This window comes from Magallana gigas, chromosome 3 (genome assembly GCF_963853765.1).
Source record: "Magallana gigas chromosome 3, xbMagGiga1.1, whole genome shotgun sequence".
NCBI lineage: Eukaryota > Metazoa > Mollusca > Bivalvia > Ostreida > Ostreidae > Magallana > Magallana gigas.
The window spans coordinates 53,960,878-53,978,920 of record NC_088855.1 but is presented as its reverse complement, the minus strand read 5'-3'; the positions used below and the strand labels follow the sequence as shown (position 1 = coordinate 53,978,920).

The 18,043-nt window shown below is 31.3% G+C and overlaps 1 protein-coding gene and 1 non-coding gene across 2 annotated transcripts; both read left to right on the top strand.

Annotated features, from left to right (window-relative positions):
- The first annotated feature begins 931 nt into the window (after window positions 1–931).
- LOC105342132 (ribosomal protein S6 kinase-related protein) lies at window positions 932–6,369 on the top strand. Its single transcript, XM_011448993.4, has 14 exons — window positions 932–1,091; window positions 1,400–1,597; window positions 1,852–1,935; window positions 2,195–2,263; window positions 2,579–2,651; window positions 3,016–3,123; window positions 3,242–3,282; window positions 3,706–3,733; window positions 3,998–4,087; window positions 4,269–4,357; window positions 4,804–4,914; window positions 5,421–5,522; window positions 5,698–5,799; window positions 6,069–6,369. The coding sequence occupies exons 1-14, from the start codon at window positions 1,032–1,034 to the stop codon at window positions 6,117–6,119; spliced, it is 1,206 nt and encodes a 401-aa protein (XP_011447295.1). The 5' UTR covers window positions 932–1,031; the 3' UTR covers window positions 6,120–6,369.
- Window positions 6,370–9,003: 2,634 nt separating this feature from the next.
- LOC105342133 (uncharacterized) lies at window positions 9,004–17,700 on the top strand. Its single transcript, XR_010711599.1, has 3 exons — window positions 9,004–9,776; window positions 13,308–13,331; window positions 17,476–17,700. It is a non-coding gene; the product is annotated as an uncharacterized protein (transcript).
- The last annotated feature ends 343 nt before the right edge of the window (window positions 17,701–18,043 follow it).

Sequence of the window (18,043 nt, the reverse complement as noted above, 5' to 3'; positions counted from 1 at the left end):
AACTTGGACAAAGAAAGATACATTTTACATGTATGTTTAAATAGTGAAATACATACTATTTTAAAAATTACTGTTAATAATTCATTAATGACTGCTTTGAACACACATGTCAATTAGTCTAAGGAAATGTTAAACTGATCTACATGTATATGGATCAGTAAAAAAATATATACTCTACATGCAGTTATTGTAAACATACAATGATGTTCCTATATATCCACTGGGCCTTTGCCAATTATTGTAATTGTGTTTGTGCCAATAAAATATTTGTATTTGTATAAATAACATCACCAGGAATGCCAACAACCATTGGGCACTTCCTAATCAGTAACCTTAATTTCTGTCTGCCCACGGTCCATCAAGGCGATCAGTTATAAAACTCTGGTGAGTTATGAAACCATAGTGGGACCCCAGGTCGAATATGCCTCCACGGTATGTTTTTGATACCAAGAAGAGGATTTTATTTTAATCTTGATGTCTGAGACGAATTCTCGATAATCGATTTCGATATTAGAAAATACATGCAACCCAATACTGAACAATATGATACCCCATCAAAATGATTTGGTAACATTTCAGCATGACGCAAAATATACACTCAATGGAAGAATGGAATTTAAAGAGGAGACCATAAAAGTATTGAAACTTAATTGGGCCATATCATATATAATTATACCGGTATATCGCCATAAAATCAATAAACTCGAAATCCAAAATGAATTTACCAAAAAAACCCACCAAAAACAAAACCAGAGACATAAATTACATATTATTCATGTCTCTGACAAAACAAAACAAATCAAAAAATAAAACAAAAAACAACAACAACAAAAAACGGGCAACAAAAAATGGCATGCAAAGCCATCAACTATCAAAGCAACATCCCCTCCCCATTTAAAAAAAAATAAAAAGTCGGGATCGAAGTACTAAAATTACCGTCTCACTTTGTTTTGATGTGTTCAACCGGATAAAATTTTAATACAATGTTTTATTGATATCTGTGATATTTACCATAATGTACCTTCTGTATTATGGGAAACAACAACCAGAAACTGCCATTAAGGAAAGCTCAATCAGTTCCCGAATCACAGGTAAGGGATTTCAGAGGCTGCGCGGTGTCATGTTGAAATGATTTTTAACCGTTATACACAGTGTTATACAGATTTACCCAAAAGTATTAAAATATGTGTTCTTCTATAATGCACACTAATAAATATGTCAATGTTAATTCGCAATATATAACATTTAAAGTATATACATGTGCTATTAGTTTATACGTGCCTGTTATGTACAACTCAATGTTTTAATTGGGGGTTTAATATTTTATTTTTTTAGCTCTATCATTGACTGAAAACTTCAGATTTCTGTTGTATGTTGTTTAATTTTGTTATTGTATCAGTTTTTACAAGTCACCAACCCTGATCTAGTCCGAAATAAAAGCAGGGGGTCAGGAAGGTTAACAAGAGGCAAGTCCCAAGATGAGATTGACAAGGTGACCAGTACCCCAGAAAAGCCAGAGTTAAATGTTCCTCTTGTTGAGGCACTCTTTCTGCCAGACTTTCCAATTAAAGGAGATGCCCAAGGAAATGAATTTGAGGTTCAACTTTTGTGTTTATAAATAAGAACAACTTTTGTGTTTATAAATAAGAATTTATCATTTAACATTAAAAAATACTTTAATACCCAAAAACTAAAGTAATAGTAGACAAATATACTGTCATTTTGATGTATTCTTTATAATCTAGTAAGTTAAATGGATTACAGTACTTTGGTCTACATTACAAGAAATATTATTGATCAAAGTTGACTAATTTCTTCATTTAAATTTTTGTTAAATCTTACCATTTTCAGATTTGTGACATTATTGCAAAAGGGGCCTATGGAAATGTTTTACGTGTCAGGCGAGAAGATGAAAAAGAATACTATGCCATGAAGGTCTGTTGTTAATTTCGATGCAATTCAAAAGTTTTTAAAGGAAATAGCGGGTTAATATATTGGCAGCACTCTTCACTGCGTCAGAAGTCTTCTGTCTAATTCTCCATAGCCACTAGATCCTTAATGAACATATTGAGAAAATTAAAAGTCAAGTAACATGACAACACAAAATATCTGTAACTCAATAATTTTAACTCTTAACTTTAATTATATTGTTTGATTGAGTTGATTTATTAAATCATACCCATACTTTATAAAGGTGATGAGCAAGACCCAGATCATTGTAGAAGGGGCCATTCAACAGTGCAAAGATGAGGCAGCTATTCAGGTCAGCAAATGGGTGATGCCAATTATAGGATGTGTACAATGAGTACAAAAAACAGTGTTAACTTTTTATCTGATTAATTAGATTGATGCATTTTTAGCAATTAACATTTTTTTTTTCAAATGTACTGTATATCATATATTGATATTTTTAGTAGAATTTTAATTTACGTTTCTAAGCATTTCACAAAATATAAACAGAACTGCATCAAATGAATATTTTATTGCAACAAATCTAAGAAACAGAAGACAAGAACAACTGATATGATGCATCATTTTCTCCTTTAACACTTTAAATATTCAGTAGATTTTTTGACAGGCTATGCTTGGGGACCATCCATTTATCGTGAAACTGCATGAATACTGGCAGTCCAAAAAGTATTTGTACATAGGTAAGTAATTTTAAAGTTTATAATTTTGCAAGGCCATGGGTAATTTTTATGCACTATATGTTTCAACCCAATTGAATGAAAACAGACATATATATTAGAATGCTGGTTCTGAAAGTTAGACATATCACTTAAGATATTTTAATTACAGGGTATGTTATTTATGAATGTGAAACTTAACAAATGAAATATGCTGTGTGAAAAATATGATATAACTTTATACCTTCATAACTTTATGGCATTTGGATCACTGCTATTCCCATGCTGAGTTAGCCTTAACTGTGCCATTTTTATCCTATTGTAATGTTTTAACTGGTAATACTTTTGTGATGTTTAATCCTTATTGTGATATTTTACGTACCTTCAGTGCTGGAGTATGTCCCCTATGGGGACCTGTTCACACTCTGGTCATTCCATGGTTATCTGCCTGAGATGTTATCCCGAGTGTACGTCGCTGAGATGGCAATGGTGTTAGGTTGGTAGATACCTCACTTCATATGTACATTTATTACCAATACTTGCATTATTGATTACCAGTATTATTTGAAAGGTTTGAAAGACAATTTTAAATCAATTTTTTTTTTCCATTTCAGATTATCTTCACAAGTCAGGGGTTATTTACAGAGATATCAAGGTAATGTAACATTATGAAATATTCCATATATAAACTGTATATTTCATGTCTATAAGAGCAATAATTCACTAAATGAAATGATGAATTCTTTTTCTTATGAAGTTGTTTGTATGAGTGCAGTTGGAATATAATTTCATCCTTCTGATTTGGGAATGTTGGGTACTGTAATGTACTGTTTGTTAGTTGATGTTAACAAAACTGAAGTCTTGATTTATTTAAGTATTTTTAAAAAGCATTAGAAATGATTTACACTATGAAATGATTTCAAACTCATTTATGGGAAAAAAACCCTGCAGTTTTCTGTCTTTGAACTTGGATTAATGATATTTTGGTAATCCTTGTGATAAAAGAAGTCTAACTAAGTTCATGCATTTGACCCAGGAACTGATTATGAAAAAGAAGTAAATGTCTTTATTTTTCCAGATGGAAAACATACTTTTAGATGTTGAAGGTATGTAATTGAAGTTAATTTCTTTAAGGTCTGTTTTTGCGTTATTTACTTAAGATTTCTCACAGAAAACCATACATAGGGGGAAACAAAATGATACAACCATGAAAACACACCATCATACAAAACTCTTTAATTTTGTGTGTTTATATTATGTCCTGACCTTCATCGGAATATTGTTTTGAGGTGATTGGACTCATTTTTAAACTGTGCTACTTGTTAGGATTTTAAGATTTCATAGATTGTATCCTGGTCTCTTTTGTATAGGCCATATACAGCTGACTGATTTTGGTTTGGCTAAATGGTTAAATCGTGGGGAGAGGACGAGAACTATTTGTGGGACCCTACAATATATGGGTGAGCTAGAAGCCATTTTTTGATCAGCTTGTGAAAATATTAATTCTGTTTTGTCATTCTGAAGACTCTCACATCGGTCTCTTTGTTTCTGTTTATTATTCTGACTACTTTGACTTTGACTACTCTGACTACTATGTGTTTCTGTTTTGTCATCCTGAAGACTCTGTACTCTGTGTTTCAGCCCCTGAGGTGTTGGCCACCACCCCGTACGGCCATACCGCTGACTGGTGGTCACTGGGAATACTCATGTATGTCATCCTTGCTGGCAGGGTAAGTCACCCCTGTGAGGGAAGAGAATTCCACATTGTATGCTTGTTATTTGTAATGTATATAAACACAAGACTCTATAGTTTAGCCTCATATACTAGTATACTGTTAGTATTCCTTTGAACCATAATGTTCCCGGAAATTATGACAGTAAAGTTACTGTGGTATCATTGATATTCTTTTGGGATCAGTTTTTGTGGGTTTTGTTGACACCCCTTACACACAAATTAACATTCCCCCAAAACTAAAAATATTTTTTATTCTTTATGAATAAAATCAAATCTATGAAATTACATCTAATCAACCTTAAAAAAAGATACCATGAAAAGTGATCTCCAGGAATCTGAACAATTCCATTGTAACATTCCATATATTTTAAGTCAGCTCAAAAGTTGTAGATATTTGTAGACAAATCATATAATGAGTATGGATCATCACTCTTCTTGTAGTACCCTGCAGAGGGGGCCCAGGACCATGATGAGATGCTCAAACTGGTGTGGGACAGTGACTACCTGCTCCCCAACCACATCAGTGATAAAGCTCAGGAGGTCATCAACAAGGTTAGAATGAATATGTAATCAGGTCAAAAGGTCACAGTTCATAAAATCAGCATTTACTGGTTGGAACACCGAGATCTGTAGGCTGTAAAATTTTGAAGTGTCAAGTAATTTGAGTGGGCAAAGGATTACTTAGTTTTGGGATCCCTTTGATTTTATTTTAAATAAGTATAGTTCAAATTTGGTATTTCAACTTCTGATATATATCAAAATAAATGGATACCTTGAAGTGAGTTGGAAGTTCCAACCATTGCTCCTACATGTATTAAAACTTAATCTTTGAAATCCTATATCGCAAAACTTTATATCAGCTCAATTATGTTTAGTGTAGTCAATTTTAAATCTGCTGAAGGCAGTTTAAGGCTTGACATACATGTAAACAATTGTCTGCTTCCTGTATTTTGGAAATTAAAGATTTATTATGCATTGAAATGGTATAAATGACAAAGCCCAGTTGTATAAATGAAAAAAAAAAGAAGTTGATTTTTATGTTTTTCCTTTGTTGACAGCTTTTGATGAAGAATCCCGATAAAAGGCTCACAGATCTGTTAGCACTTCAAAACACGGCTTTCTACTCAAATTTTAATTTTACTGCTGTTTTAGAAAAAAAGGTGTGTGTTTCATGATTTGTTTTTTTCAATCAACCATCATTTTTTTTTCTCTTAAATGAATATTTATAGATATAAGTGGTCAGCGTTTATAACTAACAAAATATTTTTCCGTAACAAGGTGAATGGAAAATTTCAAAATTTGTTTAATGTGTTTTGCTTTCATAATATTAATTAGGTCTCACCAAAGGACATAGTGCCTCCCGACTTTTTCCCAATGACAGGTGTCAGTTATAGCTATGCCCCTCAGCCTCCTCCAAGTGAGGATGAATTTGCACAGGTGAATAAACAATAGTACATCTTCCATGATTTAATTCGTCATTCACTCCCATATCATGTAGATTTTATGGAAAAAACTTATTTATAACTGAGGACAAATGTACATCAGATAGAGTATTGTGGTGAAACTGATATACATACATTGCTATGTATTTTGGTTTTCAATATATTTGTCAAATAAGTTTCTTATTATTTTATAAGACCAAACATAAACTGCATTTTATTTACAACATGAGTGATCTAATTGATAGTTTGCTTTTGTACACACAGTTTGACTTTGTGTGGAACCTCCCTCCTGAGACGGAAGCTGTGTTTGTCTAGGAAATCCATATATACATGTAGCAATAACCAGAGCAGTCTATCAATCAAAGGAAAATCTAACGTCAATGAGAGACAGATGTCACATAGCTGATTGGTGAAAGACTGTCTTCACAGAGCTCATGGGTGGCTGTGTGGTGATGTGTAGTAGTATTTATGTGCAATTGATTTTATTTAAACTTATGCATTCACTTTTAATCATCTATGAGAAATAGTATACATAAAAGTGGTTTGAATAAGTGGTTGTAATGCTTAAAGAGTTATAATTTCATTTTATCAATTTTATTTGTGCTTATCATGACAAGACCAGTTTTACCGTATTCAGGAATCTCATGACTGATTGTATTCAGAACATGGTATCATAGATGAAGACTTTATTGTTTTAAATGCCTACCAATCTAGTGTATTTGCTTAAACAGTTATTATGCTAAATTGATATACCCAAGAAAAAAGAAAATAATTTGACTCATTTAAAATTCAAAATGTTTACTTAAAAAATGTGATGATGGTATTTATAATTGATGAATTGCTTAATACTGAATATGAAGTACAAGTTGATTGACTTTAAACGCATCAAATACCTATCACCCTCCGTTGAATTTAAACCAGAAGTTTATAATTTGTATATTGTTTAACTGTTAAAAGGGAAGACCCCCAACAACCTACAGCATTCAATGTTTATCTGTTTTGCGTTGACTTGTCTTCCTATGTGAGTAAAGTTTTAGCCATTCTATGAGAGACTGTTGAGTCTGTATATTGACTGTGTATATTAAAGTGATGAAAGTAATTTATTTTAACACAGTATGAAAGGTAAATATTAACTTTGTTTTAATTGCTTTTTAAGATAAAAAAAAATCTCTAAATTGAAAAAAAATGCAGATTTTGATACAATCTATTTTAATAAAAGTATTCCTTTTGAAATACGATATTAAGATACAAAAATTATACTAGCTGAGAAATTCCAGTTTTCTGTTCATTTCAGTGATTTAATTTATATTTAGTTAATCAATTATTTGGGGGAGAATTGATTCTTTTGATTGTTACATTCAATGTAGTTAATACATGTTTTTCATGCATGAAGAAAAATGTTTAAAAATGTCAGACTTGAGGCTGATGAATGTGATAAAGGAAGCTTTAAAATCGTGTTCTATGAGAAAATGCATTGGTTGTGTCAGTTTTTCTATTTACAACGAATGTAATTTCTGTAATCAGTCAACTGTTCAAGTTTGTGATGAAGCTGCTGTTTATGAATGTATGGTACAAACAATGATAGGTCCAATTCATACATCACACTTCTGATGCCATTGGTTGGTTGTTTTATTTGTTTTTATTTTTTTAATTTCATGTACCGGTATCTTTCCAATATAATGACTTTACTAATATGATTGACTTGACTATAATGCATTTTTTACCAGGATATATAATAATATAATATCCCATTGATTGTTATTTTGACCTGGACATATTATGCACCATAATTTGGTGTAATTCTGACCTTGACATAAAATGTTATTTTGACTTTGACATATCACATGGCTCATTATTTAGAGTAATTTTATCATGAAACATTGTTTTTTTTTTTGAGTTGGACATATCACAGATACTTAGCTGGTTTAAATAACATAACATAACATGACTGCTTAATGTATGTTATTAGAACTGGAACCATAAAATGTATTCATCTGAATTTCATCAGAAGGATTTAGACAGACCATTATTCAGGGAGAATAGATATTGTATTAGTTAGATTTTATGAACTTATGCTTAAAGGGTGGAGTCCAATCACACAGGAAACAAGTACTACATGTTATAATTGCATTTATGTAAATAGTATATGGTTCTAAAGAATAGCTTATAAAGTCTTTGTTATTTATGGACTATTGTTCTGTCCAGTAGACTTCTCACCAATGCCAACAATACACAGCTGATTATTTATAAACTTTCCAATTCCTTTTCAGTTTATGTTTAAACTGCACAAACCAATATTATTCAATAAAATAAAACAAACTTATTCTTTATTTTGTTTTATTTCGTCTGTAGATATTGACAGTTGTATTTGTGGTATTTCTGTTGTACAATTATTAATATGAAGAAATTGTTATTAAAATGTTTATATCCTTTGGCTGAACAAGAGAACACTTTTATTTATTATACAGTAATGAATGGTCTAAACCTGCTGTTTAAAATTTGAAAGATACATAAAAAAAAATAAAACTATAAAATACAGCACCGGTTATTGTATATGGTTGTACACTATAAAAATCATTTTTAAAGACTCCAAAATATATATACGAGATACTACTGATACCATGTGAAACAATAATCAAACATTAAAATAAAAAAAATTCAAACACCATTTTAAATATGAAAACATATTTAGTCTCTTATTACTAGAACAGAATAAATGCCAAAAAATAAATAAGGTTTGATGCAGCAATATTTACATTTTACAGTGTCTTTGTCATTGGTAACACAAATCGGTGCATAAATACAACCTAAAATGTTGATAATTTAATCGTAAAATTGTTAAAAATTAAACATAAGTATGGTACGATAAAATCTATCAAAAAGCCCTTCGAGCTTTATTTTTGATCACGCTCTCACCCCCACAATACTCAAAGAATGATTCCTTATTTCTTAACTCATAAATTTATTCTTAAAAATAAAGGTAAAGAGTTTTCTGGGATTTGACCTTAAATACCAACCAATATACATCGCATGACCTAAGACTGTCACAATATCGTTTATAGTTAAGACGGGGTCATTTACTGATTATGGTAATGACAATGCGTCATGCAAATAGATCATTAGAGACGTCTTACAAATTTTTCGTTACTTACAAGTATTTTCAAGAAAAGTGTTATACAAAATGATATTGAAATATTGAAAACTTAATTCAAATGAACACGACGGCAAAAAGTCAAATTCAATAAGTGGATTTAGTAACTTTAATAAGAGAAAATTTCGACGAATAATTGAATAATTTCCCTACGCTTATTTACTTTTTTTAGCGTTTTCTTGTGGCGAATAGGTCGTTGATTTTTTTATGTCTTGATTCTTGTTTGTTTAAAAATATTTTTTATTTTTATTTTATTGTTTAACTTATTTACCGACGAGAGCACAGAACTTATGTTTCCAAATCAGTCACGAGATATCGTTATAAAGGTTTACAGACATCACTCATTGTAGTGGAAATTGAAGTGTTTTATCAAATTATCTCAAAATCTGTAGATTATATCCCTGTCCAATACCACTAACACACAGGTGGGCCTAGACATGTTTATAAGCACACTGCCACAATCTAAACAACGAAAATGTCGAGTTTTCCCCGAATCATTATGCCGGTGGGTGTTCTGATTTTATTTTTCTATTGCTGTGCTGGGACATGCGAGTTTTGTAGTTATACTAACCAAACCACTACTCACTCCAAGTGCTCTGAAACGTGTGGTGGTGGGGAGAGGTACTACTTTCATTATGTTTGCTGTACAAATTTTACAAAACCAGAGTGCGAAAGGAAATGTAATATAAGCCTGACTTTGACAAAGTCCGTGAAGATTGTTGAGAGCTGTAATAAGAAATGCTCAAAAGGAGGGACATATAATGATACAACAGAAAGATGTGACTGTCCCGAGGGAACAGGAGGAAGATGTTGTAACCAGTGTAAGTGTTCTTTTGTAACCATGCAATGCAATGATCGTTCTTTGTTGTAACAGTTGTAATATTTCCTTTTGTTGTAACCAATGTAATCGTTCTGTGTTGTAACAACTATAATCGTTCTTTGTTGTAATCATTGTTATCGTGTTTTTTGTAACCAAAGTAATATTTCTTTCTTTGTAATAACCAATGAGATCGTTCTTTGCTGTAACTAATGTATAGGTTCTTTGTTGTAACCATGCAATGTTAAAGTACTTTGTTGTAACAATAATAAGCGTTTTTGTTGTTTCAGCCAATGCAATCAATTTCAGTTGTAATTGAACACAAGTGCACATTGTTGTAACTAATGAATGGACACTTAGCTGTAAACAATGTAAACGTTTATCATTGCAACCGATGCAATTGTTCATTGTTGCAACCATAATCAATATCAAACGTCTATTAGCCAATTAATGTTCTATGTTGTAATCAATGCATTATGTAACCGATATGCTCATTGATAAAACTAATGATAGCCTTCATATATGAAATCATTGTAAGCGAACTTTGTGCTTTAAAGTGTTAGATATTTGTTGCAATCATCTTTGAATTTTGTATCAATGTAAGCGTTGGTTGATGTGACTCTTGCGAGCATGCACGTTTGTAGCGAATGTTAGCATTTATGTTTGTATACTGGATACAGGGTTTATTTCGCCCCATGTAAATTTTGCCCTTTTTACAATTTTTGCCCTTTTACAATTTTAAACAATTTCGCCCTGTCTTGATTTCGCAAGGAGACAGTTGTGTTTTTAAAGAGAAATAAAGACATTGAAATTCGCTCAGTTTTAAATTCGCCCGCTGAGAACGAGGGCGAAATTTTTTTTAGAGGTGAATATTTCCTTGTATACAGTTTTACTTAGACTAGCGAACGTTGTTATAAATAGTGTAACTAGTCATTTATGTAACAGTCTCTATGTTGTTTACAATGTAATCTTTTCAAAGAAAGCTTCAATATACGTATATTTAATCAACGTATATAGTGATCGTTAAAACTATCATTGTTTTGTTTTCAACGATTTGAGCAGCTATAGCTATTAAAATAAACTTAGTTTGAAATCAATACCGTTATTAAGGTCTTCCGTCTTTAGCGAAATACCTTATTATTAAAGCTGCTTGGTCCGATTTTATATCAAATTTTATGCACGCTTTTAAACGATGGCTATGCTTAGTATATGTATAATAATAGACATTGCAGTAGTTTTACCCGTCAATTATGCCAAATTTCAATGAAGAAAAATACGTACAAAATTTGCTAACAAAACAAACGACATTAAAAGGTACCGCGTTATTTCGCCTCATGTTAAATTTCACCCCTGACGACGAGACGGGTATGGTTGTATTACGACTTTGACATCGCTTTAAATAAAGGTCGAAATGATCAGACAATTACAAATAAACATGTGTACGTTTTGTTCGCTAATATTTCCAAAGTCTGCTTTCTTTACAATCGATGCATAGCATGCGGGTTGAATAACCCCAATCATTCGGGGGACGAAACCAAGCGGTTTCCTTTTCTAAACATTCCCGTGATGCATTTTGGTTTGTTTTTTCGTTTGCCCAAAGAGAAATTATTTTTATTTACTTTGAATATTTCTAACTTTGAAAGAAGACTGATTCTGCTGGTGTAAATAGGAGAAAGTCCATAACTTTCTAAGATTAATGATTTGTATGGAAAAAAATGTTGATACTGTAATTACAAAAAAATCGGACCAAGCAGCTTTAATTTTTTTTTATCATTAAGGTCTTCCAATGGAAGACTGTTTTTAAATCCTTATGAGCTCGTCCGTTTTCCAAGGGAATATCCATCTGTTATTGCCTTGTCTCTATACCCTTATTATTATTACCTTTCCTTTCCGTGCTAGCGCACAGCTTCGACTTGGTCTATGTCAATGAAATAAGATCGAATAGAAATAATATGAACCATAAATTACTGTATTCTTATGTTTCCCATTAGACGCCCTCTAACGTGGATGCAATCTTGCTTTTATGAATTGATCCGCACAGCGTACAATTTCCTAGACAGCTGAAATACTTTCCTCTAGAAATGATGAAAGTTCTTTATAGCAACACAGAATTAACTGTTCTGTCCTCGTAGAAAAAAGGTCGTTTAGTTTTTTAAAGGTTTTTCAGTTTTAGAAAGTTCAATCCATCGATAGAGAAGATTGTCAATCCTTGTAGAAAATTGGGAAAAGGTTTCACTTCCATCAGATTTGGATGTTCTGCGCGCTGAATTTCTCTCTGGATCCCTCATTGGTCACCTCAAAACGTTCGAACAAATCTTTTTTGAGTTCATCATAATTAAGTGCACTTGCAGATGGAAGTCTAGCATAAACACCTGCCACTTTTCCTGTTTGGAGCACTCAGATGATATCCACAGTTACGGATATTCTAGTTTGATCTGATGTATATTTTTAAAACGTTGAATATAAGTGTCAATATTGTCTTCAAAATTATCAAGTGTTCTAAGCTTGCACCTTTCATATCTGATGGATTTTGATAACATGAGTAAATTTAAGCACAGCTTTATTTATCTTCTTTTAAGCAAGTGTAAGAAATTGGTCTATTTTGATTTCATGCAATTAATGGTTCTGCTCGGACACAGGATTGAATTTTTTTAAAAATTGAAATTCTTAATGATGTTGACGTTCTTTGCCTTCTCTTTCACTCAATCAGAGCCCTTTTTCTAAATGTAACTGAAATTGAGAATACTTGTCAGTTTGTCTGTCAGATAGTTCTTTTCTGCTGCATCACGCATTCTTCCCTGTCCTTTCGGAACTCATCTTAGTCCCATTTGAGAACCCAGAACCCAGTCGAGGGGTTCCTCATGCATGAATATATACAGCAATTAATAACTATGTACTTTTACTTTACTTTTACTCTATGGTTCTCACCTTTTCTAAAATAAATGTATCTTTACTTACCTTCAAATGTTATATCAGCTACATTAAGTGACTGATGACTGAACCAAACTATATAAAGTTACTATAAGAGTCACCTTCAAAAATGTGAGAGGTAACACCAATCTAAACAGCCATTGTTATAACAATTGAAAGCAGTCATGGTTGTACCACTGAAATCAGTTTTATTGTAACTGCTAGTATTGACATCCATATTTCTTGTAACCATTGTAAAAGGTGTTTGTTGTTTGTAGCTATTGTCATTCGTTTCTCTTGTTACCATTGTTAACAGTTGTTGTAACTATTGTCATCCATCTTTGTTAATGATATCCGTTGTTAGAAATGTTTGTTGTAACTATTGTCATCGTCTGCGTTGAAAACAAAACTAGTGTATAGTAACTGTTGTTAGAATCAATACTAGCAGTCATTTCAAACTAATTCTAACGCTCCTAGTAGCCACCAATGTAAGCTGTCATTGTTAACTATAGTATTGCTAGAACGTTGCAACTCATTTTTGTATCATAATTATATCATATTTATAATGTATTTTTGTTATTTATTTATTTTACTAAGCTTGTTTAATACTTCTTTTTTGTTTTAGATGTGAAAAGATCCATTGGAAGAAGTACGTAACATTTCATTTATTATGTACAGGTATAATGCACCAAGATAAGTTTATTCCCGGTGTAACGAAGAATATTGGCCCGGGTTGAAAATTGACCCGGGGGTCATTTTTCAACGTTGAATATTGACCCGGGGGGTCATTTTTCAACGTTGAAAATTGAGACCAAAATCGTGAAATTTATACCCGGGGTCATTTTTCAACGGTATGAGAAAGATTTGTCTAAACTCTGAAGACATCGACACGTTGAAAATTGATCCTGTTGAGAATTGACCCCAACCTCAGAGTTTTGACCTGAACTGGAACTTACTATACACCGTTTAAATGTACAATCATGCACATATTTGAAAGTTTTAGTTTTAAAATGTTCATACTGTCCGATACATATGCGGACGGGCTAATTTCTTTTAGGTTGATAGGTCCAATTAATCATTTAATTTTGAGACTGAAAATATGATATCCATTTATTATTGTTATACTATGTAAATAAAGCTAGGAATTTTTTAAAATCTTTTTTAAGTAGCCTATACTGTATTATACATATATACTTAACAATAGTTTTTCATAAACTTGTCCGATTAACTTTATTGAAACACCATCCAATTTTCTGCATATGCAGAGTCATAGTTCTTTTTAAAAATGCAATTTATTTAGAACTATCATTTTGAGTTTTCAATTCCATTAATTACCAGTAAACTAGAAACACAGCCAACTGTCGTAATATATTTCCTCAAAATTAAAAACATATAGCATACAGCAAAAATGTTATCAATTTAAAAAAAAGTAGATTACATCTAAATATCTAAATATACAGTCGGAGGATAGTTGATCAAATTATATGAATGGTATACATGAAAAGGCATGCAAAAAGTTATATATTAAGATTACTTAAGCATACAATTGATAGATAAACACTTGTTAAAATTCGGCTTTTATCAGACCTAGACTGGAATATGGTGATGTTGTTTGGAGCAGCTGTATCAAGGAAAATCCGATTTGCTTAAACATGTACAAATTGAAGCAACCAGGACAGTGACAGGGATCAGAGTTAATTCTTCTAAAATCATTTTATATTGTGAGCTTAATTTGGAAACCTTACAATCTCGAAGGGATAAACATAAACTAATTATATTCTCCAAGATTATAAATGGTTTAGCACTACAAGATATGTTAGATTGAATTCAATCATATTTTCTAACTGAACATACATATAATCTTAGGTCGAATGACCCTTTTTTTCTACCTACCACTATATACTTATTACAATAGCTTTGCTCCGTCTACATGTAAATTATGGAATAATCTTCATGCAGGAAAGAAAATTTCATCAACTTTATCTTTCTTTAAGTCAAAACTTAAAAAACAAAATATACCTAAAGCTTACAAAAATTAAAGTTAAGGCAATATTATTTTGCGTCAATTACGGAATAAAGCTAGTAAAGCTTACTTTAAGGATATTTTAAACTGATGGGAGTCGATGTTTATAGTGTAGGTCTGCATCTGAAGGAAATGTGATTTTTCCCCCTGGATATCCAAGATATACTCAACAAAGAGACAAACTTTTTAAACAACTTATTGACATTAGTGTACCTTTTTATATGAAATATGTACTTTATGGTAGTTCTGATTTTTCATATAGATAAAATTGTAAAATTGTTTCCCATGTTTATATTTATATTAGAGCTCCTAAGCGTTTTTGATTCTCTTAGGTTACACGGTTTAAACCTATTTAAGTATTATACATGTACGTTTACTTAATATATAGTCCCCTCTTATTTACTGTTCTTTTCAAATGGGCTGGATCATGAAAAGGTCATTCTTATGTTTGTATCCCTGCTGCAGGTATAAATGAAGATGATAGGTTTGTTAATATAGGTGTGAGTCAACATGTCTACCAACAATATGTCATACAATCATTTATGATAAATATGATAATTATTTAATATTCAAGTATCCCCTGTCTTATATGCACATAATATCAATAGTATTCTGTAAACTTGCAATACTATATTCTTATGACTATAGATAATTTCTTCTTGACTTTTTATGTTTGAAATGGTTTACATAGGCTATGACTCTTATCCAATCCATTCAATAACTTCAACATTCCGTTCAATAAAACACGTTTAAATTGAATTAATAATGTAGGTGGCTGTGATAGGAAGGTCAACCATTTACTCCAAGGCTGTTGTATGATCTTCTTCTACATATCTCTATTAAAAAAATGCAATTTACCTATTTATTGACGAAAACAATTACTGTTAGTATTTATGATAAATTTTTGTAATCAAAGCAATTTAGAAACAATTAAAGCAAAATTATTTTATTGTCATCCTGTACAAAAATTAGGTTGCTAACTTGCTACAGATTCTATGAAGCAGAATTGTTTATGCCTAAAAATAAATCAACGATTTGACGATATTTAGTTACCCTAGTAACTACGTAACAAAAAGAATTTTAAAAAAAAGGTTTTCAAGATATTAAAAATAAATCAGCGATTTGACGATATTTAGTTACCCTAGTAACTACGTAACAAAAAGAATTAAAAAAAAAAAAGGTTTTCAAGATATAGTTACTACAGCATTATTCATGAAATAGTACATGTTAGCATATCATCATTTTGTACACTGTTATTGGTTGAATATGTGTGAATACAAAATTCAGATAATCACAGTTTTAACAAACTGAGTGGGTGCGAGCACAAAAATCTCAATATGACATACTCTAAATTTTGTATTTGCACACACCTAGAAAATCTACAATGAACAATATCAAAGTTTCAATTTACTGGGTGAACGTAAAACCATTTCTAAAAAATTAAACAATATAATGTTTTAAAGTAATTTTTAAAATATTTACATTTGTACACTTCTCCAGCGAATTTAAAAAATTTATCTTTAGTTAAATAATATTTAAATTACACAATATTTGATTAAAATAACTCACCAAGTATAACAGCAATATGAACTAAGATAATAGTCGGGTTGACAAGCTATGAAGCTTAATAATTCAACCGTCTGTCTTGGGTGGCGTAATCGTGATATTAAATCAAAGTTCGTGCTAAAAATTCGATAATGCAAACGGACATGCGCACTCACTCACTTAAACCCGAAAAACCAGTCTAACACACCCATTTATTCACTGATCCACCCGCCAAACGTAACCACGTGACCTCTAGTACTACTTTCATACTATGAATGATTGTATGAATGAATGAAGCGGTGTGAATGTACACAAATGAATAATGGGAAATGAAAACATGAAATGTTGAAATAAGTGAACGCAAATATGAATACTAAGTAATTAACTAAAATAATTAATCCTGTGACATATACAAATAGTCTTAAAAACATATATTTTATAAAGAAATATATAGATATCACACAAAACAGCAATTATACGGTAAAGTTTATAATGAATAAGATAGTTATTACATATTTAAAGGGATAATATGTAAATTAAAAAAATGTTCATTTATAAAGTTTCATTTTACCCCCCCCCCCACCCCCATTGAAACATATAAATATAAAGAATAAATATGTATAAACTGATAATTTTTAATTAAATAAACTCAAGTTATAATATTGAATTTTGAACCGGTTACATGATCAAAATTCCACGATGAGGGTCAATTTTCAACGGATTAGGGTCTTTATTCAACACCTTTCGTCTCATTATTCAACGTTGAAAAATGACCCCCGGGTCAATTTTCAACCCGGGTCAAAATTTTTCGTTACACCGGCAGCCGTGTGCTATACATACACATATATAATTGATTAATGCTTATTTTGTAGGTTTAGTTTAGTTCATTTTAATAAACCGACTGATTATTTTTTTTTCTAAATTATATCTGCATTACAATGATCATCACTAATAACAACTTTCATTTCAGTATATTTGTAAAGAAACAGTTATAGAAAAAAGTCAAAATTATTCTGATTTAACCAGTACTCCTTTAGGCTTCTGATGTTAGTTAACAAACTGATAAAACTAAGATATTGCTACTTTTTATTTATTGCCTTTTATGTAGAATATACAATTGTCATGTTTTTGGTGTAAAGAGAGTTCAAACTAAGTCTTTCCCTATCATTAAAGAGTAGAGTGACAGCAGCTGTCCAGTACATAAAGTTTATTTTTATATTGACAGAGAGCCCATATTTAACCGTTGGACTTCCATTGGGACTCATTCTCCTTTTGGCAATTGTTGTAGTCATCGTATATGGTTGGTGCATGAACAGGAGAAGGAACCTGAGGGTGGACATAACTAACACTGGATCTGGAGAAAAAGAACAAGGATACAGCAATATATGATAACAGGCAACAACAGACAGCTATGGAAAGTGTGAGAATAGCCAACTTTATATTAGTTTGTCTCCAGAAAGATTTAGAAATATTCATCTATTGGATTAACATTGATTGTTGGTAGCTTTTTTCAGGGAAACACTGTTTACGTGTTAAATTGTAAATAAATATTGTATAACAAATAACGTTTTTTATCATTTGCGTCGCTTAAATCGTTATTAAAGTGTTCTCTTCAAAATTTGATGCATTTATATCTATCTTCTTGGAAACTTTTACTAATTAAGTTTGCCTGAAATAATAAATAGTTAATATGCAGAGTATAGTATCTAAGATTGAATATGACGATAACACAATCAGGCACAGGATAAGAGGATGGAACTTGAGTACGATATTACAGCTTACTGCGATACTAG

Excerpts from the sequence above, each read along its gene's own strand:
- LOC105342132 (XM_011448993.4), top strand. The coding sequence starts at position 1,032 with ATGGGAAACAACAACCAGAAACTGCCATTAAGGAAAGCTCAATCAGTT. Across the intron at positions 2,652-3,015 it reads CAAAAAGTATTTGTACATAG|TGCTGGAGTATGTCCCCTAT; the intron begins GTAAGTAATTTT and ends ACGTACCTTCAG. Across the intron at positions 4,088-4,268 it reads TGGGACCCTACAATATATGG|CCCCTGAGGTGTTGGCCACC; the intron begins GTGAGCTAGAAG and ends TCTGTGTTTCAG.